Raw genomic sequence first — 27,810 nt, 5'->3', positions numbered from 1 at the left:
CTAGTGTGATACAATACAAATTCCCAGGGGAGCATTGTACTGGGGTAAATAACCATAAATGACATTCAAACTCCTTGTGAGAGATGTTTTTGAGTATGATGTCAATTGTGTAGTCCAATGGTTCATGTCAGTAGAATATGCCAGTACAATATAAAATTTTAAGTCATGGAACACACCAGTGCAGTATGGTGATAGATTATGCATACAAAATGCAATTATCCTCTTCATTTATCTGATACCTGAGAAAATTGATGGATAGAAATCTATACTGAATCATTAATGGAGAAATAACTAAGGGTGTTTTAATATGTACATTAATGTATATACGAGTATAAAATCTAGAAATAGGCTTAATCATAGTACACGTGTTCTACTCGGTTTAGTTTAAAATAAACTTTGTAGAAGAATTTGCAAATACAATTTTCAATATGTTACATGTACAATGTAAAATAAATGTTCTTGGCTAAAACTTGTTAAATTTTCAGGGGTACTACGGAAAGAGCTAGCAAGTGTGAATCTTGTGCGTGTGAATTCCCCTCCAAGTCTGAGCTTACTAGACATATTGTCAAGTACCAAGGAACCTGTAATCCCAACAAAAGTGGTGAGTGGATGTTGTAAAATTATTTTGAACACATTTTCATTTAGCATTTCTTTCAAGAATTTGTAAGACGTGATAGATGCATTCTTCATAGATATTTCTTCTGTAGTATAAGAAGCATTTTTTCTCCTATCCATTTCTTGATTAGCACCCCATTAAGAGTGCTTTATGAGTCCCATTTCTTTTCTGAGCCATCACGTTCTGCTGCATAATAAGTAAGTTTTAATGTGTCTATGTGCACAACACAGATGCATAGGAAAGGGGCAATATGGTTTGCAACCCAAATATATTTGGGTCTCTGAAGGTCACAGTTTTGAGTAGATCTGATTGGTCCAATTCCATTTTATTGCCTTTGGCATGGGCTAGGGAAAGTGTTGCTGGTTCATAATTTTATTGCCCTTCATCCATGTGGGCCCATTGACATGTTTGCAAAGATAATTTCTCATTACCACTTCCATTAGTTTAGCTCTCTATGTATCTGTACCTCGAAGCGAGTTTCCTGTTTTCCCAAGATATCTTATGGATAAAGCCCCCAAGATGAAGAGTGTAGACCCACTGAACTAGTCTTGTTTTGGCAATAGAATATGCATATAAAATGAAATACAGAGGATATCCCTTCCTCATTAAGAAAATGTGTGAAGTATGGGAAGAATTGCAAAGTTTTGTTGAAAAAACTCACCCAGATAAAGCTGTAGCAGGCCATTGCATTGACCTTTAAATGACAATGTGATGTCTTACTACAGACAAGTGTTAAAATGTAGGGAAAAACAAGTGTCTTTAGACAGATTCTTAGTAAGACAAGCAAGCAGTGAGCCACAAGCAGGTCCTAGTAGTATGTAGGCAAAACATGCCAGAGAGTGTATCCCAGAAAAGTCATCACTGCCTGATGTTATAATGGAAGGGGGAACTCCCCTTCCAAACAGTAACACCTCTCCACCTCCCCCCCTCATCGCCATCTTCCATACGCCATCAAGAGTCCTCCATAAAGGTAAAATAAACATATGTACAGTATTGTAGTTAGAGAAAAAAATTGTATTCAGTATAAAAGTATAAAATGTATTTGTAAGTGAATATTTTGGAGGGTGGGGAATGGATTAATTCAATTCCCTTTATTTTTTATGGGAAAAATCGCTTCGACTTACGATATTTCGACTTACGATACGTCTCTGGGAACAGATTGCCATCGTAAATTGAGGCCCCCCACTGTACAGTGTACTCTGCATTTAGCTGAACACTTTAGAGAACTGATGGATAAAAATCTATGAGTCATTAATAGAGCAAATAGTAACTGATTGATTACATCTGAAGCAGTTTTTTCAATGATAGGTATAGCTGCCCTATTATTTCTGGCATTGTTTTACCTGAGTTTTCTGTCAACTTAGGACCTCTACTTGTTATGCTTCTGTTATGAAGTCACTAAATTCTTTGAAGCCTAAAATTGACAGCTTCTTTTATCCAGTTCATTCTGATCAGTAATTACCCCTCTTTCCCCTTTTCTTCTCCCCCTTTTTTTTTTTTTTTTTACACCATAGTAGTCATTAGGGGTCTACTGCATTTCTTATGACATGACAATTTTGTCTTTGTGAGTGCCGTTAAATCCAGGTTCTCTTTGTTTGTCTGTTCCTAGAGTTTGTTTACCTTGTATGCTAGTATATTTTGATTTAAAACTTCTTCTGCTTCTTCGCAATACATGCAGTTTGCATGAAGGTATATCCTCCTGACGACTGCATGAGTGGTAATGTAGAAAGATGCTTATATGACAATGCACACAACACATCAACGGTCATGACATGCTCGCATCAAGAAGATAACGACACCGTCAAGGCGGGCGAGGATAAAGGCAAAATAAACAGGAGGAAAGGAACGTAGGATGGGAATAAAGAAAACAAGGTGAACATAAAGCGTCGCCACAGTAAGGAAAGCGAGGGATGAAGGGCGGGTGCAAAAGATGTGAAGGAGGCAAGTGTGAATGTGTAGAAGGGTAGAGGAAGTCAAGATGGGACAGGCGAGGTTAGGACAGGGCAAGGTACGTAGATGGCATCCGGAGCCTCATGACTGGGTCAACGCAACGGACTCTGCAGAAGCGCCAGCAGGACAACGGGAGGAAGATCTAGGAAGGGCACGAGGACAAGTCATGGGAGAACGCAATGTAAGAGGCCCATCAGGCAAGGTGGCAGAGCGCCTGGAAATCGGGACGACGAAGGATTGCTTCCGCTTAGTACTGGGGGAAGAGATGTGCGGCAAGGCAGCCTGGGAAGAGACATAGGGAAGGCTCGCCAAAGCGTTCTGAAGGACGTTGTCCAGCATCGATTCAAACGCATTGAAGATAGCAGAGGCAGCCGAGGGAGGATGGACGTCATCCGTAGAAGAAGCGGAGAAGAGGAGCGATGGGTCATCCTCAGGAACGGGAAGGACGGACTGCGGAAAGAATTTAGTGACTAGGCGGACCAGCCCCATCTTGAGTGCATCCACAACGCGAGCGACAATAGCGTCGACAAGATTGGGACTCAGTTGAATGGCGGGTGGGAGAGAAGAAGCCTCAGGGGCGAGAGGAACGTCGGTGACAAACGGGTCAGGCACAGGCAAAGGCGGCGATGGAGGGGGAGGGGAAAGCGGCAGGTGACAAGGAACTGGGGCAGGATGAGGCAAAGCACGACTGGAGGGCTGAGTGATGATGAGAAGAGCTTTAGGGAGCGCCGCAACATAGGAAAGACACTGCTTGAAAGTGATGGCATGATCACCACCACAGTTGGGGCAACAGAGCTTGTCGGACTCACAGTCACGAGTGAAATGGAAACCAGAGCATTTGCCACAATGGACGTTATTGGGTGCAGCCATGGGAGGTATGGTGAAAACCCTTACAACGAAAGCACTGAGTGATACGGGGAACATACACCTGCAATTTATGGAGGACGCCATTAATCCAAACCCAATCAGGGAGGAGGGAGTCAAGAAAAGTAAGGAGGGCAGTGCCGGTATTACACAGGTCGCCATCAATTCTATGCATAAATTTCTTGACACCAAAGATCGGAAGGGCAGCATCTTGCAGTTGCGTCTTGATGTCGTCCACATTGACGTCAACAACATGCCGAACCACAAGTTGTCCCAAACGGTCACCCAGAGGTGTATAACAGACCTTGTAACCACAGATATCGGTAACGTCCAAAAGCATCAAGTCTCCGGAGGAAGCATGGTACACGGCAATCAAGTTCCTGTGTTTATTTGGCCTGAAATCGTGCAACTTGATCTTAAATAACTTGGGAACGGCTTGATAGAAAAGACTGCGTACCCTACTATTTCCAAAAATACTCCAATCAGCGGGCGTATCGGCATCAAAGGCGATGATGAACGTACATAGGCCAGGAGAACTCGTCCGACTGGGAGGGAGTGGAGGGCGTAGACAGGTTGCAGGGGGGAGAGGGGGGTCACAGGGCACCGCAGGACTCGGGCATCGTTTCGCCTCCACTCTATTAGCCTTACTATGAAGTTTACTGTCCAGAAAAATACCCTCGGGATCCCCCTCCAAGACCGGGAGAACGTCATGACCGGAATGCGTGCAAAGGGACAACGGGTCTTGAAAACCCTCAAAGGGATTGGAAATGTCCACGGGAGAAACGCTGCGTGAACCACCATTCGTTGCCATGGTCGGCCAGCAAGTCAGCGGGATTTAAAACACACTTATCTTTGCATTCTCACTTATTAGCTTCCTTAGTATTGTTGTTTTAATTAACTTTGTAAATTTCATATTTTTCTTTATAATGAAATGAGTTTGATTGTAAATGTTAAGTTATAAATAAAATGGTATCCTAGTAAGAGTTTATGGGTAAATAAATGAACAGTGTTAAAGTTACACAATGGTAGCTAACATTCTGATACTGGGTATTTATAAACCAGAAAATGTTCTAATTCAAAAATCATTTAGGCCAATTCTCTCTTGATTAAACCCTGCGCTGCGCACCTGTTGCATGTGAAAACTCTGTGGAGGGGTATGAAAACAAATTCCAGAGTGCTTTTTTCATTATACAGTAATACAGTATTGTTTAAATGCATTTCTTGATTCTGGGGAAAATATAAAAAATAATATGTAGCATACTTTGACTGTGGAGGAGAGGGGAAAATTCTTGCAATGACTTCACAATTCACAGGTGTTGATGGACAAGACTCCCTGTGGAGGTTGCCTAGGCTGTGCGAGTTGCTGCAAATATATTTATTGCGATTTATTTCAGTGTCACTGATTAGTTGTTTTGCTGTTTTTTCCAATTATGCAATACTGTAGTGTGTAATTTGAGTCATTTCTAGAATAAAATGTGCAGAATATCAGTACATGCAAATATATTCGCGTCAATAATATGCAAAGAGTATTACTGTATATTCTTTGAACAATAAAACAAAACTGTTTTTGTTATTATTACACTGCATACACATGTTATATATACAGTAATTAGCTACATGTTCAAGCACCATTACAAACAGCTAAGCAGTTCTAGTGGGTGTGATATTCTTGTAAACGGGGTCGGCCGGCCGAGCAGACAGCACGCTGGACACGTGATCCTGTGGTCCCGGGTTCGATCCCGGGAGCCGGCAAGAAACGATGGGCAGAGTTTCTTTCACCCTATGCCCCCTGTTACCTAGCAGTAAATAGGTACCTGGGAGTAAGTCAGCTGTCACGGGCTGCTTCCTGGGGGTGGAGGCCTGGTCGAGGACCGGGCCGCGGGGACACTAAAGCCCCGAAATCAACTCAAGATAACCATGATACAAGCACAGAATAGCTCCACATGTTCGTCTGTTGTTGATGACACACGATGCCACAAAGTACAGTGCAACCTTGAATGAATGAATCTTGTTTTGGTGAATTTCTGGTTGGGCGTTTTGGAATTTTTGTTGTTGCAATGTTGCATTTTTTTCGTAGGACAAATGGTAACCCTTATATGCCTCCAATCACGTTTTAAATGATTTTATAGATGGGAGCAACATTAGAAGAAATAGTAGAGAACATTGGGAAAGCCATTGAGCATATTTAAAACCAAATTTTGTGGTTCATTTAATTTTGAGATTGCCCAGTTTTTGTTCACTAATATGGGTACTTTTTCCTTTGAAAATCAGGTTTCTAGGTTAATGCATGGGAAATATGTTAGATGTAGTTAAATTTCTTCTTTACAGGTTCTCTTGGTAATTGCCCTTCACATGACGGATTGAAATTAAAATTTCACTCAATTGAAATCGGCCTATATAGCATGGGAAATATTAGGGAGTGAATGGTAACTCTTTTAATATGGATCCAGTCACATTTTGATGATTTTTGTAGATGTACTCAACCTTGCAAGAAATAGTTTGAACCTCAGTCAAGCTATTGAGGATACTAAAACCAAATTCTATGGTTTGTTTACATTTTGAGGTGGCAAGTTTTTTGTTCACTTAGATATGGCCCTGCTACCTTTTGAAAATGAGTTTTGAGGCTGGGGGACGTGAGAAATAAGCTAGATGTGGTAAAATAAAATTTGCAGACATGTTCGTTTAGTTGTTGTCTATTATATTATAGGTTGAAATTTAAAAATTTTGAACTGAAATAAGCTCATAGGGTGTGGGAAATGCATCCTGGAGGCATCTCCGGTTGCACCTCACTGCAACGATGTGTGCACCACTGATGAAACGACCCTCGGTGATGTGCACAGTTGAAGGGTTAACGATACATCATTGTATAATAAAAATGGATGTTAATTATTTTGCATTTCCAGAGGGAGTAAAATGTGCCACTTGTGGAGAAGATCTTCCTACGCTAGAGGCACTGAAAGAGCACCGGCGTACAGCCCACCCCACACCAGAAATGACGCCAGGGTCCGGTAAAAAAGGATTTGAATGCGACTATTGTGGCAAGACCTTTAACTGTCGCTCTAACCTTAGAGACCATTTGGTGAGTGTCCCCGGAGATTCCTACCACAGGGTGAAAGTTGATGTTACTGTTGATGTTAAATATTGATGTATATATATTTTGACAGCACCACTACTCTGTAAGAACTGGTTTTACTTCTTATGCTCAATATGTTTGTGTTGTGTATTTAAATAACTCATCAGGTTGATTGTACAGACAGTGTATCTGGTATTAGATGAGAATGTTATCAGTATAAATGTTAATGAATTTTATTTTCTATAATTATTAAAAAGACTTGTAAATTTAGCAGTAGCTATGATTTCTTGTTTGAACCAGTCAGAATGATATTTTCATATCTTTGCAATAGCAATGTAAGATTATTTTAATTACTTTTTGCTGACTTGATTTGGATAATCGAAATGTAACTTTGAATATTCATGATAACTACAGATTTATTTGTGTAATAGGCTTTCTTTTTCTCTCTCTACCCATCATGAGCAAATTTTTCATCTAATTACTTCCATTTTCTTAAAATGAATGTAACAGTTATAATGTTGATAAACTTGACCTAATCCTTTAGTAAGCCGCACAAATTTCATTTTAATTTCCTTTTTTTTTTAAAGAAAAAATATGTCCCAGTTTTATTTTTAAATAAAAAGTAGAAGTTTGGGTATGTGTAATGTCATTTCACGTTAATAATAAAGGGACTGTATTTTATTTGATAAAAGAGCAATTCGATGTGTTACAGGTTGTTCACACTGGTGAGAAGCCATACCCATGTGATATTTGTGGCAAGTCATTTAGCTTCATCCACAACATGAAGACTCACAGACTGACGCATAATGAAGGGCGGAATGAAGTGTGCCCTTATTGTGATAAAGCCTACAAGAGCAAGATCTCGCTCTACTACCACATGAAGAAGGGCAACTGTAGAGGACTCTCGACCAAAGAGGCAAGTTTATCTCTCATCTCTCAGGGTGGATGGCTTGAGATATGTACTTATGCTCTATGTCTTTGCCTAGGAAAGAAACACCTATGTAAATACTGGTTTGTAAATAGATTGTTGATTAATGAAAGAAATTTCTGCGGAATATAATAGACATGGGATTGCTGGATTGTATGAAACGAAGGTTAGACATATGCAGTATATGAATGTACAGTATTTGGGTTGATATATGTAACTATGAGCTGTTTCATATAAATGAACAAATCCGCAAGGGCTGTGATGAGGGGTTTGAACCTATGTCCGAGTGGATCCCAGACGCTGCCTTAATTGACTGAGCTACGACACGGTTAAAAGAATTGCAACCGGGAAATCATCCTGATTTACCGACGGATTCTGCAGTCTCTCCGAGACACAAACTAAAGTTTTACGCAATTTCCCCATGCGGTAAGGGCAAAGAGGTAGAACAGCCTATTGACATAGCTTGAGTGCATGGGGGGATTTGCGTAAAACCCTGGTTTGTCTCTCGGAGAGACTGTAGGATCCGTCGGTAAATCAGGATGATTTCCCGGTTGCAATTCTTTTAACCATGTCGTAGCTCAGTCGATCTAACTGAAGGAAGGATGGAATGGTGCCTAACCATTTAGACCATCTGGTGATCAAATGTTGATCTGCAAGAACCATTGCTGTACTGACCAGCGAAGTTGTTGGATGGAGTAGTTGTAGTGTTTAACTCATTAGCTGTGACACTTCTGTTTTAGCCCCATATTTTTCTTGAATCTAAATTGGTTCTTCATTTAAAGTAAGAAATTATCTGCTCTTTCCAGTGACACCATTATTCTTTTTTAGCTGTTAATGGGGAATGTGGTTGCTCCATGAGAATTTGGCTGACACTGTGATGGGTGACCTTTTCAGGCATAACTTTCCCTCTAAATCCATGTTGTGTGTCTTTTACAAATCATATCTTGTCAAACATTTCACCAAATGGTCCTTGATTATTATATCCGATACTCTTTGCAATGCATGTTAGCGAGACCAGTCTACAATTTAGGGGCTTCCTCTATGTTCCCTTTCTTGGAGAATGGTATTAAATTTGCCTTCTACCCACAGCCTTCTTTAGCACCCGTGATGATCTGACTGGTCCTGTTGTCATGAAGTTCCACCAGGTTTCTTGCTACTTCTTCCTCAGTGACTATAGTGCTGTCCCACATTGTAGCTGTTCTGTGGGAATCATTCTTAATTAGTTTTAATCTGTAATCTTTTTAAACCCTTTCACACATCCTTGTTGTTTTCTGTGAGGATGTTGCTTTTGTAAATAGTAGTATTATTATTACAGAATTTGTGGAACATTAGTTCACATAGATACAGTACTGTATATGCCTCATTTATAGGTGCACCATATTATGTTTTTAGAATAATAAAACTTTCTATTTTAACTGTTATCACACTTTACTCATATAATTTATTACAATTTACATGTTTATACAGTGTTGTGAACTACTTGAAAGTAATGGCGGGTGTGATAATCTCCAAAGTAATTGTCCATGCACAGTGCAGCTGCACACAATCTGCACGAAGTTGTAACTGCCTTTAGTCACCGTGTGTGTTCTTGCAGAGAGTACTCATGTTGGGTGTTCTGGTATAGACGTAAGGTAGTGTTGCAGCACTACATTTTGTAGGGCGAGAGATGCTAACAAAGCAAAGTGCTGCCAGTACCACTGCTTTCTGAGCCAAGTATATAATGTTTATAGCTCTCAGAATTGTCCAAGTAATTTATAAGCTTCATAGTTGTACAGTTTTCTATTTATTTCATCATCCATAAGTGATAATGGTTACCTTGTGAGAGCAAGCCGTAGGACCAGGGTGGAAACTCGAGCCGAATTCACAACACATGTTTGCTACATTTATACCACTGGCCTGTAACTAATGCAGGGTATCCAGTTTTTTTTTGCAAGGTGGCATCTGTTTATTGGAGTCCTCAGGCATTGGATGTGAGCCCTATTACCCATTGGAGTTTCAAATGTTGCAGGGTACCTAAAAAATCTCACGATGGCTTGAGCACTAAGAGTCAAATATCTGAGGATGTTAAGTGCAGTATAAGGGTTAATTGGTCCTTTGCTTTTAGATCACTAAGCATAACTATATCCAATTGATTTACCCTGTGGATATTTTTAAGTTGAAGAGGAACTAAATTTAATTTTATTCTATTTCTATCGATAGGTGCCAGAAGGGTATCATCGATGTACTGAGTGCCTGCAGATGTTTGCCAGCGAGGAACGATTTAAGATTCACAAGGACAAAGGTCACTGTCAGATCTCGCACCGCTGTCCACACTGTGGCTTGAGATGCTCGACGGAAACACGCCTTCAGAATCATATTCAAAAGGGTGTCTGCCAAAAGAAGGTGAATGTTGTAAATGCATTTAATAGTTTATGGAATAGTGCTGCAGTCTCTTGTGTACCTATCATTATCACAAACTAATTACATTTCTCTTGACTGTTTCTTTCAGGTATGTACATGTGTGTTCACTGATCTTGAGCCTTCTGTTATATATACTTAAGTTAGTACAAGTGAATAAATAAATGAATTTATTAGTGTTTTGTGTTGGCTATGACCCCACAACACCTCTTTTCGGTCATTGTGAGGCAATTGAACTTTGGGGGTGGTAGTGTTACCCCTGTTGTGCAGTGAGTGCGTCTTTGGCCCCAGATTACAAGTGGGCCTTCTTGTTAATCCTGCTTTCCTTCTTGACCTTTCAGGTTTTAATTACTTCTTTCCTGGTCTACCCCCTCTGCATGACCACTTTTCACCAGGTCCAACTAGGTGGTGGTTTCCTGGATGGTGTCCCTGGACTTACAGGATACCTGTTGGCATATGCCTATTCATTGTTACCACTTTTGGGCTATGCTTTTTAGCTTGAATCTCACACCTCAGATTTGAACAAGGTTGGTATGGCTGGTGGTGTTCCCCATATACAGTAGTTGATAAGGATGCATATCCTGGCCTACCTCGTCAACTGGCTGGTTTGGGTTCCTAGTTGGTCTGCATGTCTGCAAGCTGGAGATTTTTCTCAGCTGGCCAAGTTCATGTCTTTGGTCATTTATTGGCAATCCCATTTGGTTCTGTTGCAGGTTTAAACTTTGCTGGGCCCTCATTTGGGATTTTCAAATGGTTTCCTTTTCCTTACCATTGGCTGTCCTGGCCCTGCTTCATTTGGATGCAAGACTCTGGCTGATGTTGGAGAGTCCCCGAGTTCTTCTGACACACAGCACAGTTTGTGGCAGTTTGGCATGCCTTGTGGTACCACAATCTTCCTCAAGGCTCTGTGGTCTATCTCCACTCTGACTTTTTCACGTTCCATTCAAAACTGTTGTGCGGTGACATGGGTATGAAATGAATGCTTGGGGGCCCCAGTGATCGTCCGCCATCTTGAAAAAAATCCCAGCATGCCCCGCGGCCATGGAGAGCCTCAGTTTCAAAGCAGCAGCCATGTCTAATGCATCATCTATGAGCTTCCGCTCCACGGTCACCCGCGGTCATGGAAAACTACTCTCTGAGGAGGAGATACACGACATTTTGTACGATGATGGTGCTATGAATGATGACTTAGACGATGATCCAGAGAATGACCTTACACAGAAGTCTGATACGAGTGAGGGAGAGACTGAGGTGGATGATGTAGCGAGCGTGTACGGTACACGGACCTCGCCGTCCTGGGTCAACACCGTTATCAGCACCATGAATATCCCCAGACGCAAGTTTATTTAGTGATAGTATATGCGATGAATCTTTCTCAGGCTTCGGTGACATAGGCTCCGATACAAGTAGTGTGGAGGACCCGAGTACGAGCAGCAAGGGTGTTACCAGGCAGGGTTTTGCTGCCTCAGCAACACGTCGCAGCAGGCGGCAGCGTGTCTTGCAGCAACAGGACAATGACGACAGTGGCCCCTCTACATCAGGTGTTCGTGGTAGGCCTACGATACGTAGATCAGCCTCATCTCCTACTATACCCTCACGCAGCTCCAGCACCAGTTGACGTAGCTGTGTTTTTGGTGCTCGTGGTGGTGTTGGCGCCAAAACCAAACCCCCGGGTGTACTTGTGTGGGAGGATTATGCCACATTAGTTCCACAAATACCAACGTTTGATGCTACCGATGTTGGTGTTACACTATCGTATACAGGTGGTGATATGGCAGAAATAGACTATTTCCTCGCGTATTTCGACAACGAAATCATGACCCATCTTGTGACTGAGACAAACCGATACGCTCACAGCCTCATAGACGCCAGCATTTTACCTGCCTCATGCGATGAAAGGACACCACAATTGACGAAATGTACGTGTTTCTCGCACTCGGCATGATGATGAAGCACTCTGAGAAAGCCGTCGTCCAGGATTATTGGAGCAAAGACAGCCTTGTTCAATCGCCCGTGTTCAACCGATACATGTCGTGTGATAGGTTACTGTTGATTCTCAGGTGCCTACATTTTGAGAATAATGCAAATGAGGACAGACACGACAGACTGTGGAAGGTATGGAAGGTGTTCAGTGACATGAGAGGCAAGTTCTGAGATTATTTTGTACCTGCACAGAATGTGGTAATCGATGAATCGCTTGTACTGTTCAAGGGACGACTGGCATTCAAGCAGTACTTCCCATCAAAGTGCCACTGTTTTGGACTAAAGTTTTTCGTGCTGTGCAACTGTGAGACTGGTCTCGTCATGGACATGATTCTGTATTGTGGTACAGACATCGACATACCAGCTCAAGATCCACACGGGTTCTCCGGCAGTGTCGTAAAAATCCTGATGGAACCGTTGCTGAACGAGGGGCATATACTGTTCACCAACAACTATTACACCAGCCCCTTTTTGACCAGATACCTCCTTGCCCACAACACTGGCGTATGTGGCACTGTGAATGCCCACAGGAAGGAAATGTCAGTGTTTGGCATTGGTATAGCAATGGATGACTGCCAGCTGTGCAGGTGTGACAATATGCTCTCAGTGCGGTGGAGGGACAGATGCGAGGTGAATATGCTGACTACGATTCACACCGGTGCCATGTTGGACAGTGGCAAAGTCCATTTTCAAATGCGCTTCCCCATTTATAAACCAGACTGCATCATAGACTACAACGTGAACATGCGTCTCGTCGATAAGTATGACATGATGCTCGGTGCAGTGGAGTGCGTTTGAAAGTCTGTGAAGTGGACGAAAAAGTTCTTTTTCCACCTAATACATGTTGCAGTGCTCAACTGCTTCAATATGTACCTGGCAAAATCAAGCAGGAGACCGCCAATACGGACATTCAGTGTTGGTGTTGTGTCACAAATGCTAGTAAAGTATGGTAAGAGGGCTCTGTTGCACCGTGCGGCGTTACCTTACCTTGAGGTGCTTCCGGGGCTTAGCGTCCACGCGGCCCGGTCGTCGACCAGGCCTCCTGATGGGTGGTGCAAGTAACATTGCCACACACAGCTCCAGACAGACTGAGGGGTAACGAGATGTTCAGTGTCCACATGCTCGAGTATATGCCAGGTACAGCATCACAGGAGAAGGGTAAACGTGTCTGTATAGTATGTAGGAACACTACCCGAAGAGAACAAAAGCAAAGATGCATCAGCACCAGATGCGTGGAGTGCAAGGTTCCACCATGCCCCGATGGCTGTTTTGCACCATATCACACACTCGCGGAGTTCTGAGTGTGTTTATGGTGTGTGTATATATAGTGTGTGATACTGTATAGTGTGTAAATATATTGTAAATATAAATAAAATCAGCATGATACATGGGAAATATGTGCAGGATATGTGTACACATATGTCATGCACGTAACACAGTGTCTTCGGACAGTACAGATGTTCTACTGCCATAATATAGTGTACGTGTTCATTATACATAGGATTCGCACAAAAAAACAAATAAATTGTACTTGGACCTGTGCACAAAAAATGAACAAAAATATATTCGTGGCAACTCGCGCATCTTTAGCCGAGCGCCCTACTGGCCCCGGGAGCGTGCACCACGGGCGATCGGGGATTGATGACGTCACGTGCGAACTTACGGACCCCTTAGCAGCCAAAATAAGTACAACATCGACTTTCTGTTAGCATATCCATACTCAGGGAAGGGTTTTTGACACTTTCCCCCCAAAAAAAAATCCAGAGTTTATTTCATGGGCACATGGGGGGTGCTGCATTTGGAAGCCGAGCAACCCAGTGGTTAAAGTAGTGGTGGAACAAGCTAACTACTTGGTGTCTCGTTTTCTGTTTTGTTCACTTTTTACTTTGTTGTTGTCTATTTGTCTCGTTCACCTCTCTGATGCAAGTTTTTTATTAGTGAACTAGTATTCTCTGCTCTGTTCCTCTGAGGGGAGCAGGTTTTGGCCTCTGGTCACCAGTAGGGTATTAATGACCCCGCAAGGGCTTGATGCAATTTGATAGATGTGGAACTATCTAAAGCAGCTAGCTGTAGGTTCTGTAAGGTCCTGTAGAACAATCATCAGGTTTTTTTTTAGAGAACTTATCATGTATAACTATAAATATCTTAAGGTTTTATATATTTTTGACTGACTTTCAATAGAAGGTTGAAAATTAAATGGCAAAACATTGTGATCAAAGTTTATATTATTTATGGGACTGATTTGAAAGATACTTGATAAATATGGAGAAGAGCCATTCTTGATGACATTCAAAGGATGGGAAGCTTGTTTTATTAAATAGAGGAAAGTATATTCAGGAAAATCTAACCATGTATATTAGGTGTGTATTTTTTGCCAATAACAAGTTATCTGAGCATTAGTAATTAAGTAGGACTGTACAGTTCACACCTACAGCCTGTTTAAGAAATATTGTACAGGTCAAAATGGTGCAAAAAAACTATTTTTCCAGTGTAAGCATATATAAAAAAAAAAAAATGCACTGTATCTGCCAGCTTGCCACCTCATTTATATATTGTTTGCATTCAGTAATCTTGGTTTTCTTTAACAAGATTTAATCATATTTTGTGTAACTGTAACAGAAGAGGGTTCCAGTTTGCGACATAAATGTCCAGTCTATATTTCATGTGTTTTCACAATAGTGGGTTATTATTCCATAAGAGCATAAGACGGGTTGGGGGGGGGGGGCAAAATTAACCTTGGAGTATGGTGGAATGTTATGCCGAGTAATGCCTTATAGTTTAATGGGGAATATTTCTGGCGGATTAGATTTTACAAAATATTGCACCTTTTATAATTAATTGTTATATATTGTTCAGTATGGCTTTTAAAAAAATTTATCCAGAAGATATTATAGCAGTATTATATGTATTATATGATAGATAACATATAGATAGCAGTATTATATGACCAATAACAAGAAATACTAAGTGTTTTGTGGATTTCAGGACTCTACATCAACCCCACATTCGTCAGACACGCCCAAGAGACGTCGTTTAAACAAAGAGCGTGAGAAAGCTCAGGAGGAGATAGTGTGTGATCGCTGTAACTATACCAAAGACTGCTGTTGCACTTTCTCCTGCAATCATTGTGGTAAGCGAGTTTTCTCTATCATGGCATACACTTTGCACTCGGAGAGAACGTGCCCCGTTCTCAAGCACAGACGAGAACGCATTCGAATGGCAATCATGGAGAAGAGGCGGCGCAGAGAGGCGTTAGCTCCAGCTGCAAGAGACTTCCTGGTGCAGCCTGAGCCCACAGTTGAAGTAGAAAGAAAAGTTCAACCTCACAGAGACTATTTCAGAATTGGAAGTGATAGAAACATTGGTGAGAATGATGTTAAAAGAAAAGCTGCCAATATTAAAGCAGAAGTGAAAATCAAAGAGGAAATAATTGAGAAAGCTGTAGTTGTTGCAAGCCAAGAGGCTGAAGATGGAGATGACAGTAGTTCTGGCAGCCTCACTGATCTCTCGACATTTACCTCGCCAAATATTCTTCAACCAGTTACTAATCCTACTGATGAGTGATGAAATGTTTTCAAACTGTTAGTACTTGGGTCGGAGAGCTGTAGGTATAGACAAATATTTAATTTGTTCCAAGGCCTTCATAATTTTAGTCTTCAAATCTACAGTGCTGACAAAAAAAACAAAATCATAAAATTAAAAGTTAAGCAGAAATGCATGTAAACCCAAGTGAAATAAACTCGTAAGCTGAGCTCCGAGAAACTGATCTAGTACCTGACTTTTCATTGTGCCAAAGAAAGGCTAGTGTCAGGGGTGGTATATTAGGGATGCAACACAGGGTGTCGTTAAATTTTCCAGGTGATGTTACTTCTTGTGTATAATTTTTTACGTAATTATATGACACTAACCCAATTTTGATATTGGTATTAAATTTCTTATGAGACCTTGCTGTCAACCCCAAGACAGTGTTACTGGTATTGAAAGAATTTTCCATAGGTGATGACAATGGCTTAAACAATACTTCGGATTATTAGCTATTCAAAAGTCATTGGTTAAGGTTTTGTTAAAGTGAAAAACCTTTGACATGTTTTTGTAGTTGGCGAGGTTCACAGGTGAAAGGTTCTTTATCTCCTATTGGGATCTAGAGTACATGTTTTTGTACTTAAAATGTAAAATTAAAAAAAAGTATAGAGAACTTTATTTAAAGCAATGCATTTGCCCAAAATATAGATAGAAAACAAAACCCAATAAGGAAATATTAAATCTTCTATGCCAGTTCTGTGTAAATATAATTGTTCTTAATATGCTTGCCAAAAGTTATTTATATATGCAACTGATATTCAGTTTGCTCTATATAGGTCACATGTATTCAGGAAGCATCTGTCACCCAGTGTTGGTGTGCTGGCAACACCACAGTAATGATGACAATTGTCTGCTTTATTAAAATTCAAAATAGTTGAAGTGCATAGTTGACAATCTGGAATTGAGCAGGAAATGTCCAACAAGTTGTTTATAGATAAGAAAATTTGAAGACAAACAATTTGAAAGTACTTTCAAATCGAGATGAAAATGTTCTCATGTTTAGTTGCATTGTATGCTTTTCTGTTCTTTTCGGTAGTTGTAATTAGTTCTCAGAGATTTGTATTTGCTAACCATAAAATGGCATTTATATATTAAATGATGTTGAAGTGAAATCATTCAATTATTTCGTAGGGGTGGTTATTTTCTGGGGGTAGCCCCGTCGGCTCCCCTGAGCTTATCCAGGCTGATATGCTAAGGTCAGACTTTGTCATCGGTCATGTGTATGGAGTTCTGTGGGCCTACTGGTGACCACGAGCCAGAACTTGGCCCCCCTCAGAGAGGCATGGGGAGCAATGGCCTATAGAAATTCCCGTGTGGTTGGAAGCATTCTATGTCTGCCATCGATCGGGTCAGGCACCCCAGAAAGGTAAGTGTCCCAAAACAAACCCCTATTCTGGTGAAAATTCCTACCAAAAGCCAAACAAGTAGATAGAACTCCCCAAAAAGAAACAAGCAAACGAGCATGACATCGCATGACGTCACACGTTGCCGTGCCGCTGTCTGCACAGCTCCCCCCTCCCCGGGAAGGGGGAGCCTCAGGCCCTCACACCGGCTATCCACCCTTCAGTTCTAAGGCTTATGCTAGAGGCAGAAATCATGTGCTCCAGTGATTTTTCAGCACTGTGCTTAGCGTGTGGTGGCTGTCTTCCAGGGGTGCGAGAGCCAGGAGTTATTCTGCAGTACTGTACTCAAGCTGCATGCGCCTAGGGTTACCTTCCCTAGGTGCCCTGTAAGTACTGCCCTTGGGGCTTGGGGTTACCTTCCACAAGGTCCTTGGGTCCTGCCTCTGTTGGGCTGTTTCACTGCTTGGTTTTTTGGCCACCCTTTGGGTGCTTGGGTGTTTTGTCTCCCTTGTTTACTTTAGGGTAAGAGGCAGTTTGCACTGGTACGGGGCGCAGGGTGCTGCTCAGCTTGTTTTCACCATTCTTAGCAGCCGGCTCTGTTCCTTTGGGTACGTTATCCTCTTGCGGGGTTTTGTTTTTGTTTGTGCCTTGTGGGGGGTCTACCTTGCTTGCCCCTTGGTATCTGACCTAATACGGTTTTCTTCTGGTGGTGCCGCCTGTTAGGTCCCCGTGAGAGTTCATGTCTTAGGGGTTCAGTTATTAGAAAGTTGTTTGATGCTTGGTTGGTCTGGTTGGGGATGCATCGTGTTTTGTGTTCGGTTGCGGCACTGCGCCATGCTTGACTTGCCACAGCTGCCGTGACTGGGGTCACACTTTGGGTTGTTCAGAGTTCCCCTCTTCCCTGTTCCAGGGTGTGGTTCTCTCAGGTCGTCCGCAGGGTGGTTCGGTCCTGCCAGCCTGCTGTCTGTCCCTGTGCCCACATCATTCGTTGGTTGGCTCTGCGTTCCTTCGGTGATGTTCCTGGGCCTTGTCGGGCCTGTGTGGCCTTGGGTTGGCGGTTGCAGTTTTGTCTCCGCTTCGCGTTAGGGGTGTGTGTCTTCCGCTTCCCGGATTAGGTCCCTCTTGTTTTTATCTTTGGGTAGGTAGCTTTGGGGAGACGATGGGATCCCCTCCAGAAAACCAGCGTTGAATGTAACGAACACCATTTTCTGGGTGAGACCTGGAGGCTCCCCGGCATCCCTCCCTCCCTCCTGTTGGCGTTTTTTTTAATGTCTTTTGACATCCAGCCTCAGAACTGAAGGGTGAATAGCTGGCGTGAGGGTCTGGGCGCAGACAGAGGTGCGGCGACGTGTGACGTCATGCGACATCATGCTCATTTGCTTGTTTCTTTTTGGAGAGTTCTATCCACTTGTTCAGCTTTTGGTAGCAATTTTCACCAGAATAGGGGTTTGTTCTAGGACTCTTACCTTTCTGGGTGCCTGACCCGGTCGATGGCAGACATAGAATGCTGCCAACCACATGGGGGTTTCTATAGGCCATTGCTCCCCCATGCCTCTCTGAGGGGGCCAGGTTCTGGCTCGTGGTCCCCGGTAGGCCCACAGAACTCCATATACATGACTTGATGCCAAAGTCTGACATTAGCATGTCAGCCAGGATAAGCTCCGGGGAGCCTCCGGGTCTCAACCAGAAAATGGCGTTTCATTACATTCAATGCTGGTTTTTTAATTCTACATGTTCATAATATTCTTTGGAGTCATATTTGTATTGCATAGCATACAACTATCAATTTGAAATTTGTTGAATTACGATATTGATAATGTAGTTGTTGTCAATTGATTTTGTGTTACTAGTATTATGCTTGTAAAGCCAAATGATACTAGGTTAACTTGATTAGCCAAAACCCTCTTATTGACTACTTAGTTGAGGTCAATTATGGCCCCAGTGGTGTATTGCAGGAGTAATTATTTTTAGTGTGGCTTGGTATGGGTTGTCAGAATAGGACAGCTTTGGAATTCATCAGTTCTTGTTTATATATTGTAACTGTTGTAGGTTGCTTTATCCCTGGGTCCTGTAGTGCAGCGGTCTATGTTCTTGACTCCCAGTCGATCCCGGGTTCGATTCCTGGGCGGGGCAGAAATGATTGGGCACGTTGTGGATTGCATCCTGGAGACGGTCAGTAGTTGGCCTAAAGAGGCCCTCTATAAGCCTAAGTGCAGGCTTCCTGTCCACAATAACTGGAATTAAAATTTTTAAATTAAATCCGCTGTGAGGCAGTTCATACTCAAACCATTACATGGCTTTAAATTTGTGTGATTATTACTAAGTTCTGTTTGTTGTCTAAATTTGTTTTCTTTGAGTACTAGTGTAGTTTGTGTTGATGACAATCTGGTGTGGCTTTACTAACTAGTTTTTTAATGCTCTAATATTTATGTTGTAGGCTGTTGATTTGACTGATAGTTTGATATATTATGTTGAACAGTACCTGCTTATCGGTCAACTCTGTTGGTGACGACAAGCTTTATTACAGTATTTATTTTCATTCGGCGAAAGTCATTTGCATCTCGTTTGATATTTTTCACGATATAACATTTTGTTTAATTTTCTTAAGCTCTCTTGACCCTCCTTATAAATTATTATTTCAAAGGAACATATATCTTGAGAACTGCTGAAAAACAATACAGAAAGCTGCAATTTCTGGAATCCCATTAAAGGTGTTGCTATTGTAGATGCTGTAGTTGTGCAGATACTATTAGATAATATGAGAGTTGTTGAAAAAAACATAATTTAAATTTTGTATGGAACCTGATATAATGTTAAACAAATCAGTGTTGTAGCTTAGCTGTACCTTAACCTGTTGACATATCTAAGAGGTTTTCTTTGGCTGTTTACAAAGTGTAATTGTGCATTTGCATTTTTATAATGATGTATGTGTTTGAAAGACAATTTACAAAACTGATGTAGAAATATTGTATGTGGACACTTCACATTAATCAGGGGCAGGCTACTTTTATGCCATCTCTATTCAGGGCCACTGATTCACCAATCGCCTGTATGCATACTTATAATTTACTGTACATTTTTATATATTTTCCTATGTGACCAATTTGTAGTTATGGAGTTTTTAATAAATTTGTAAAGGAATATCTATGCCAAAAATGTCAAGATAAGTCATTAATTATAGACACAGATAGGCACTGCTATTTCATTTGATTTTACAGTTTTCAGTGTTATGATCGACAATTTAGCTTCTTATTGCTGAAAATTGTAGGTGTGACACGTGGGATGATTTCACCGACCGTCCAAATGTCTAGTCTAGTTAGTGAGAGCGAGTTCGTAATGGAGGTGATGTATTCTTAACTCTTCATACTTAACCTGGAAATTACTCCAGGAAAACTTCTATTTGTGTGTGTGTATGCATGTACACATATCTACACACTGCACAAATACACACAGGCATGCATAAATACACATATTGTACATGCATAATTACACATACCCATACATACAGTATATATATATTTATTTATTTATGTTTATAATAAATGTTATTTCCAACATATCAAAGTAGTTAGCCTGAGAAGTTTCCTAATCCTTAGATTGCTAGGTCATTACAAACCTTGTGTGATGCAATGAAGGAAAGTTTTCAGTAGCCATACTGTAGCTTGCAATGTCGAGTGCATTATGTATACCCTTTTGATGCTGAAGGCTCTTAGGTCATTCAATTTCTGATGTAAGGAACTACCTGAACATTTCCTTAGCAATATTAAGAAGAAAAGGATATTAGATCGTGTAATACATGAATACTTCATGTATTCAGTAGTCAGGCTTAACCCTTTTACAGTCAACTTCCTTCTTTGTTCTTGTGTGGTTGTTCTACACGGAAGGTTACTTTTGTTGGTATCATTGTGATAAAGAGCTTGAAGCAGTGTTCTGACTCGTGGATGTTTGCAACTTAGAACAAAAAATGTCCAAAAGTTTTACAATTAAAACTGGATTAATTCTGGATAAATTATGTTATCCATTATTTGCATAACAATTAGTGTTGTATATCATGTTTGATTAATCATGTTTCAGCTATTTTAATAAAAATGGAAGCGAACACTATTCAGTTAGGGATTTTTTTAATATACAATATTAGTGGTGTTAATGCTATATGAAATATTAAAATGTTCTCTATTTTGTGTAAGGACTGTTATCAGCCTACACCAAATATAGTCGATGGGAATTAAACACTTGTGATATATGCCCTATATTTTTAAGAGTATTTCTATGTAACATTTAAAATTTGAAGATTTAATTATTAATTGAGTAACTAATACTATTGACTTATTTGTATATTAAACAATGATACTATTATTACTTAGTATTGTAAATCATGACTGTTTACCATAGGTGATACTGTGTAAGTTGTTATCCTGTCTCGATACTCCATGTTTATTGGTTAACTTGTGTTGAATAATATTTTGTCATTTTTCCACATGTCTGGTATCCACTTGTGATGCCTACACTTGTCTTGTGCTGCATTTATCTAGGCCACTGTGGCCTTCCTTAAGCTTCATTAGCATTCTGTATCATTTTTGTCACAAAGTAAGGTGGTCTGTGCAAGGTTTACTGAACATATCTGCTACTGATCAACAACACCAGCAGTCAAAAATGTTAATACTTGACAAAACTATACTTGAATAAGTGATATAAGTTTCCACTTATTATTTAGTTCATATTTAGAAAGAATGATTTGTTCATGAATATTTATACATGGTAGAGTAGAAAAAAATTGAAAGGTAGAATATAAGTCTACCTATATAATAAAATTAGCAAGTATAATGTGGCTGAAATTATAGACATTCAGCCCCTAACTCTAAAAAGTAGAGGAAGTGACAGTGTTTAACTTCATCCTGGACTCTTAAATCATCATGTAGATTGGTCTTTCTAAAATAATCTTTCCTGCCTCTATACTTCATAGATGCCATCTTGTTGATTTGTTTATCGTGCCCAATATGAACCATATTCCTGGCTTTATTGATGTTGATTCTTGCCTTTCTCGGTACATAATTAAATGCTCTAACCTTTTTAACAAATGGTATCTTGACTGAGCTTTCTCTTTTGTTGGTATCTTTTTGTCTATTTCACCTTTCTCTCCCCCCCCCCCCTTTACCATTAGGCCTTCTGCAGATTTTCTTTCTTTGTCTGTTAAGTTCTTATGTTATACTTTAACCTTCTTGCCTTTCACCTCACATTTTGACCTTATATATCGACTTTCTCACTCTTTCACTACACAACCTGATAAAGATCCTGGATAGACCAAAATGACATCACTTGATTATCTAATTTGTGACTTGCGTGTCTAAATAAACAGGGGCTCTTGGCAAAAGGTCTCCGAGTCCAAATTCAGTTTCAGTAGAATACATTATAATAGTTGAAGTAATAATGCAGAAATAGTGATTTATAAAGCATTAAAGAAAACTAGACAATGTAAAGTACATTACCATCTTTGAGCTCAATACTATTTCAACAATGTTGAGAGTAAATATGATAACTATAATTTATTAAATAAGGATTAATTTTATCACCGCAAACAATCCGTGATGCCGGGTATAATTATTTACGAGAAAATATTGAGGTGTAGGCAGCTGCTGTAATACGTTTACAATACAGTATAAGAAATAATGGGTCATTATTTCTTATTTCTCAACTATGAAATGACCTGGTGGTCATTTCATAGTTGAGTGTTGTGCATGAAGTTATATGGATGATCATTTTTGACAAGTGAGCTAACAATTATTATCTATATTTATGGTTTTTTATATTAGTAGTTTTTGTAACAAAAGTTTCTTCTGTAATTAGTTGCATCAGTAATGAGCATATTTTTGGAAAAAAAAAAAAAAGGATTTTTATAATTAGTGCTGTAAAGTCTCTTCCCACATACCACAGAATCCTTAACCAGTCCCAATTTTTGTTTTTACTGATGCCTTGTAAGCCTCCTTTTATATACATTTGATTAATAAGTCTCAATGGGACTAAGTTTATCATTAAACATTTTAATAATACAAGTTCATGTGGATTGTGAACTGGTCATATATTGAAGGGATTTTTTTTTTATGTAACATTAGAAGGCATTAATTTTGCTGCTGTAATTGTTTGGAGAGAATGTAAGTACATTAAGGAGCAGTAGGTTGCTTATTACAGCTCATCCTCCTGTTTTGGTAGTACAGTACTTATAGTAATGATGAGGACCATAGTGTGTGTGTGTGTGTATATACAGTATATATATATATATATATATATAGATACATATACATATATGTACAATGAAAGTAGAAATCTGAACCATTGTTGGACAAACCCTAAAATTATTTTCTACTTCTGTTGCTTTGACAAACTAAACTAACCTAACCTTCCTAGGCTTAATATAGTACATCTTTGTGGTATACTAGGCCTAGTAATATTTAAAATAACTTTGATTTTTAGCTTCATTTATTTTAAAAATTCCTTACTAGTCAGTATACTACTAACTAAAAGCTAAGTACGTACGAATTTGACTATTGACAACCGTCACCATAGGTACTATCTAAACCTATAGTTTAGATAGGGTTGCTTATTAAGGGGGTAGATAAACAAATAAATAATTTTGAACAAAAGATGTTGAAATATAAAGTGCACATTAGTTCAGTGATCTTGGCAAGACTAAACATTTGTGTAAGTATACAAAAAAAAGGCATTCATATTGCACATAGCTAAATGGGTGGTTGGTATTGCTTTTATTAAATTGTAGATCAAGTTATGTCAACTATAGGAACCAGTTTTACATAGTAATTTTATATAACCTAATCTTATGTAAAGCAGTTTATTTACTTGAGCAGATTATAATTAATTTGTCAAAATGTAAACCATCACTGAATATAGATCATAATTATCTGACTGACCACTAAAATGATGCTCACAGAAGTTTAGAAGTGTTACTGTTACATAAATGATTGTTGTAAATAAGTCATGTATAACACTTAATACAGCAGAGTGAATGTTTAACTTCCATTCTATGAATGGGATTTAGTAAACATTTTTCACAACTTTGCCAAGGGATGGCTACTTAATGATACTGTAATATTCTAAATACAGTATATATTTTGTTTGCAATCACCTTTCTTAAAATTTGAGATTAGTCATGCATGCCATAAAAATATTAAATGCTGTACTAGTAATATTGGCTAGACTAACGTAGGCATTTGGAGGAACTGTAAATTAGGCTATTTCAGTGTTGAAGATTGTAGCACTTTCAGATACCAAAGTATTGTTTGGTTATACAGCAGGTCATATTAATATCTGCAGCACTGTACTTAAGAAACTTGTTAAAACTAGTATTCTACTAGGATAAAAATTTTGTTGGTTTTCATGGATGGCTGATAAGTTTTTCAAAATTATATTACTGTACTTGGAAGTGAAATTTTAACACATTGCTAAGGTTGACTTTTGTTTGGCATTCAGTAAATTACAGTAGCAGTATTTTTGTGTGCATGTATTTACTATTTGTGCCTGCAGACTCGAGGTATTAGCTCTTAAGTATGAGCCTTAATAAAGGCTCGTATTAGCCTTTCTAACCAATCTATATTTCCTCTTATATCTACAACACATATATTTCTCTCCAACACACACATTGGAAAAATTTTCTGATAGAAAAAATGAGGGAAGTAATCGGAGGCAGTGTAGCAGACTGGGGAAATGTCACAATTGGAGTACCACAGGGTTCAGTTCTTGCACCGGAAATGTTCATTGTCTACATAAACGATCTACTAGATGGAATACAGAATTATATGAACATGTTTGCTGATGATGCTAAGATAATAGGGAAGACTAAGAAACTTAGCTGAGTGTCATGCCCTTCAAGAAGACCTGGTGAAAATAAGTATATGGAGCCACTTGGCAAATATAAGTTAATGTGAATAAATGCCATGTTATGGAGTGTGGAATAGAACATAGACCTCACACAACTTATAAATTATGAGAGAAATCTTTAAAGAATTCTGATAAAGAAAGACCTAGGGGTGGTTCTAGATAAAAAAAAAATCTGTCACCTAAGGACCACATTAAGAACATTGTGCAAAGAGCCTATGCTACCCTTTGTAACTTCAAGATTGCTTTTAAATATATGGATGGAGAAATACTAAAGAAATTGTTCACGACTTTTGTTAGACCAAACCTGGAATATGCAGTGGTTGTATGGTGTCCATATCTTAAGAAGCACATCAACAAACTGGAAAAGGTGCAAAGATATGCCACTAAGTGACTCCCAGAACTGAAGGACAAGAGTTACGAAGAGAAGTTAGAGGCATAAAATATGCAAAAACTAGAAGAAAGGCGATATGATAACTACGTACAAGTCGGTAACAGGAATCAATAAAATTGATAGGGAAGAATTTGAGAGACCTGGAACTTCAAGAACAAGAGGTCGTAGATTTAAACTAACGAAACAAGCTGCCGCAGAAATATAAGAAAATTAACTTTTGTAAACAGTGGTAGACGGTTGGAACAAGTTAGGCGAAGTGGTGGTGGAGGCTAAAACCGTTGGTAATTTCAAAGCGTTATATGACAGAGTACTGGGAAGATGGGACACCACGAGCATATCTCATCCTGTAACTACACTTAGGTAATTACACACACACATTCCCAGGAAGCAGCCCATAGCAGCTGTCCAACTCCCAGGTACCTATTTATCGAACCTGAGCCATTAGGACTACAACCTCGAGATGTGTATAGACACATACACAAGATAGAGGGGTTGAAGGGCAAACACCTATACCACACATCCACTCACACATGCACATCCATAATTTACAGCACTAATTACAAAAGTAAGACTTATATGTCTTTACAGTACTGTACTTTGATATTTATTACCTTTTTTTTTTTTTTTTACTTTGATATAATTAGGCAATTTATTTTTTATAATAAATTGTTCACATAGAAAGTTTTCATTTACAGACATGAATAGAAATAATGCAAATTTCCCCTCCAACTAATGCAGAGTGCATGATTCTTCTGAGGGGGGGTATATTGAAATAGGTACAGGTATTTTGTTGGTTAGTTTTATGTACTGTATATGAATATATTGGTTATGGAATTCTCAATTCTGGGCAGTGCTCTTAAATATGTTAATGCCAAGATTTAACTTGATGACAAGATGCAGTTTACAAACTATTGAAGAATAAACAGAGTACTGTAGTTCCTTGCATTATAATTTGAGGAGAATACTATACTTTGTCTTGGCTATGAGGTAAATGGCATTAGTAGACTTCTGATTGGAGGGGAACAGTACTTATGATTTTCACTGTGGTAACATTGATTTTCTAAAATAATTTCACCAACATAAAAGTTGATGCATTACATATCATGTACGGTGGTACGTGCTGCGAGCTGAATTGGGTTTTGTCATGTTCATACGAGTTTCACAGCATAAAATCTAAACGATCAGCGTTTCTTTTTAAACAGTTAAGCTTGTGTTCCACAGTAAAAAACGTTTATTCAGAAATAAGGCAGATGATCCAGTTTGTTGTATAACATACAGTTATACTGGATTGTGAACTGCTGTATATATGTTCAGGGATTTATTTTGATCATCATGTACATCTCACTGACATTTGCATGTCAGTGTTTGATAATGTGACACATTTTATGGTTATCATCTCAACTGGTATATGGTACATAGTTTGGGTAAATGGTCAATCTGTGGTCCGAGGCTTGAACGATCACCTGCAGCAATAAATGTAATTGTTACAGTAAAAGGTTTATATATTTTGTGTTTACATTGATCCTTCACATTACTCATGTCTTGTAAACAAACCATTACAAAAATATAATTTTCTCACTTTTCATGTCTTGATAATGTGGTCCCCCATAGGTACGTACAGCTTTATTGGGGCAATAGGGGCTTATTGATCTCTGCTACTTTGGAAGGCAGCAACCTGTCCTAAGACAAAGTCCAGTCCATCTAGCAGTCGACCCCCCCAAAGACGCATTCATAAATTTTAACATGCTGTTCGTTCAAAACAAAATTTCAAATATAAATTAATATTATTATACATTTGCGTATTTAGTCGTTGGTTAGGTTAGGTGTTTAGGTTCTGTTGGCGATTATTTGTATTTGCAGTACATGGATGAAGCATTTAAAGTGTTGTGGTTTGAACAAAAGTCTTCAGCAAAGCACGTGTTCTGGAAGTGTTTGGATGTTATCAGTTGCGAGTCGTGTATAAACCATTTTTCGTTCATAAACGGTTTGGCGGGTGCATGAAACAGACTTTAGCCTCTGTTTATGAGGACAGGCTGAGGGCAGATGAAAATTGCTTCTGAAGCTCTTCTTGCCAAAAGGTAAGAACAAGTCATTAAAATTTTTATTGGTCCTCACAGATACCACTTAAAAATTTTGTTTATACTTCTCATCTGATACAAAAAAAAATTTACTTGGATTTGCACCTTGTGATTTATAACATGATTAAAATGATGATCTATTAAGAGCCATATAGGTAAAGACATCACCCTTGCTACCAAGAGAGAGAACGTATGAAAGAAAAAGAACTAAATACATGCAATCAACCTCATGGTGACGCCCAAAAGTAAAGATCTAGTAAAAGATCATGGTGAAGTAAAAGATTTACACATTCCGTACACAAAATTTTGTAAAATGCTTTTAACTATTGACAGATCCAGCCATTGATCATCTGGAAGAGGCAGAGCCTTAGGAAATGCACAGAATGAGAACAGTGGAAAACAGGCTGAACCAGCTATGTGATGCACAAGTGACTACAATCTTGGCAATACAGGGGGGAAACATCTGGACTGCATGGTAAAGATACAGGAAAATCTATCAGTTCAAATCCAAACAAAATGTGTTTGCAGCAAAGGCCTTGCAGTTGGAAAAAAGGACACACTAGGCAGCCAATAATTCCATGCTGAAGCAAAGAGATCCACCTATACACAAAGAAATTTCACTAACATATCAATAAAAAAGTCAATTGGAGCAATGAGGTGACTCAAACCAGTGATCAAGGTACTCCCAGCCACACCCCTTACCCATGTGCCACAA

General features: G+C 39.4%; 1 protein-coding gene across 6 annotated transcripts in view; it reads left to right on the top strand.

The window, feature by feature from the left end:
* The window catches only part of LOC123758353 (uncharacterized), a 41,572-nt gene extending 15,050 nt beyond the window's left edge, over positions 1-26,522 (top strand). For all 6 annotated transcript variants that reach the window (XM_045742659.2, XM_045742661.2, XM_045742660.2 and 3 more), the window contains 5 exons: positions 486-601; positions 6,334-6,509; positions 7,216-7,419; positions 9,631-9,813; positions 14,797-26,522. In XM_045742659.2, coding sequence (XP_045598615.2) covers positions 486-601; positions 6,334-6,509; positions 7,216-7,419; positions 9,631-9,813; positions 14,797-15,375 — 1,258 coding nt within the window. In that variant the 3' untranslated portion in view covers positions 15,376-26,522. The remainder of the gene's footprint in view (positions 1-485; positions 602-6,333; positions 6,510-7,215; positions 7,420-9,630; positions 9,814-14,796) is intronic.
* Positions 26,523-27,810: the final 1,288 nt, after the last annotated feature.

Source organism: Procambarus clarkii, chromosome 11 (genome assembly GCF_040958095.1).
Source record: "Procambarus clarkii isolate CNS0578487 chromosome 11, FALCON_Pclarkii_2.0, whole genome shotgun sequence".
Taxonomy (NCBI): domain Eukaryota; kingdom Metazoa; phylum Arthropoda; class Malacostraca; order Decapoda; family Cambaridae; genus Procambarus; species Procambarus clarkii.
Note: the sequence above shows the minus strand (reverse complement) of the source record. Positions and strands in the feature narration are given on the sequence as shown.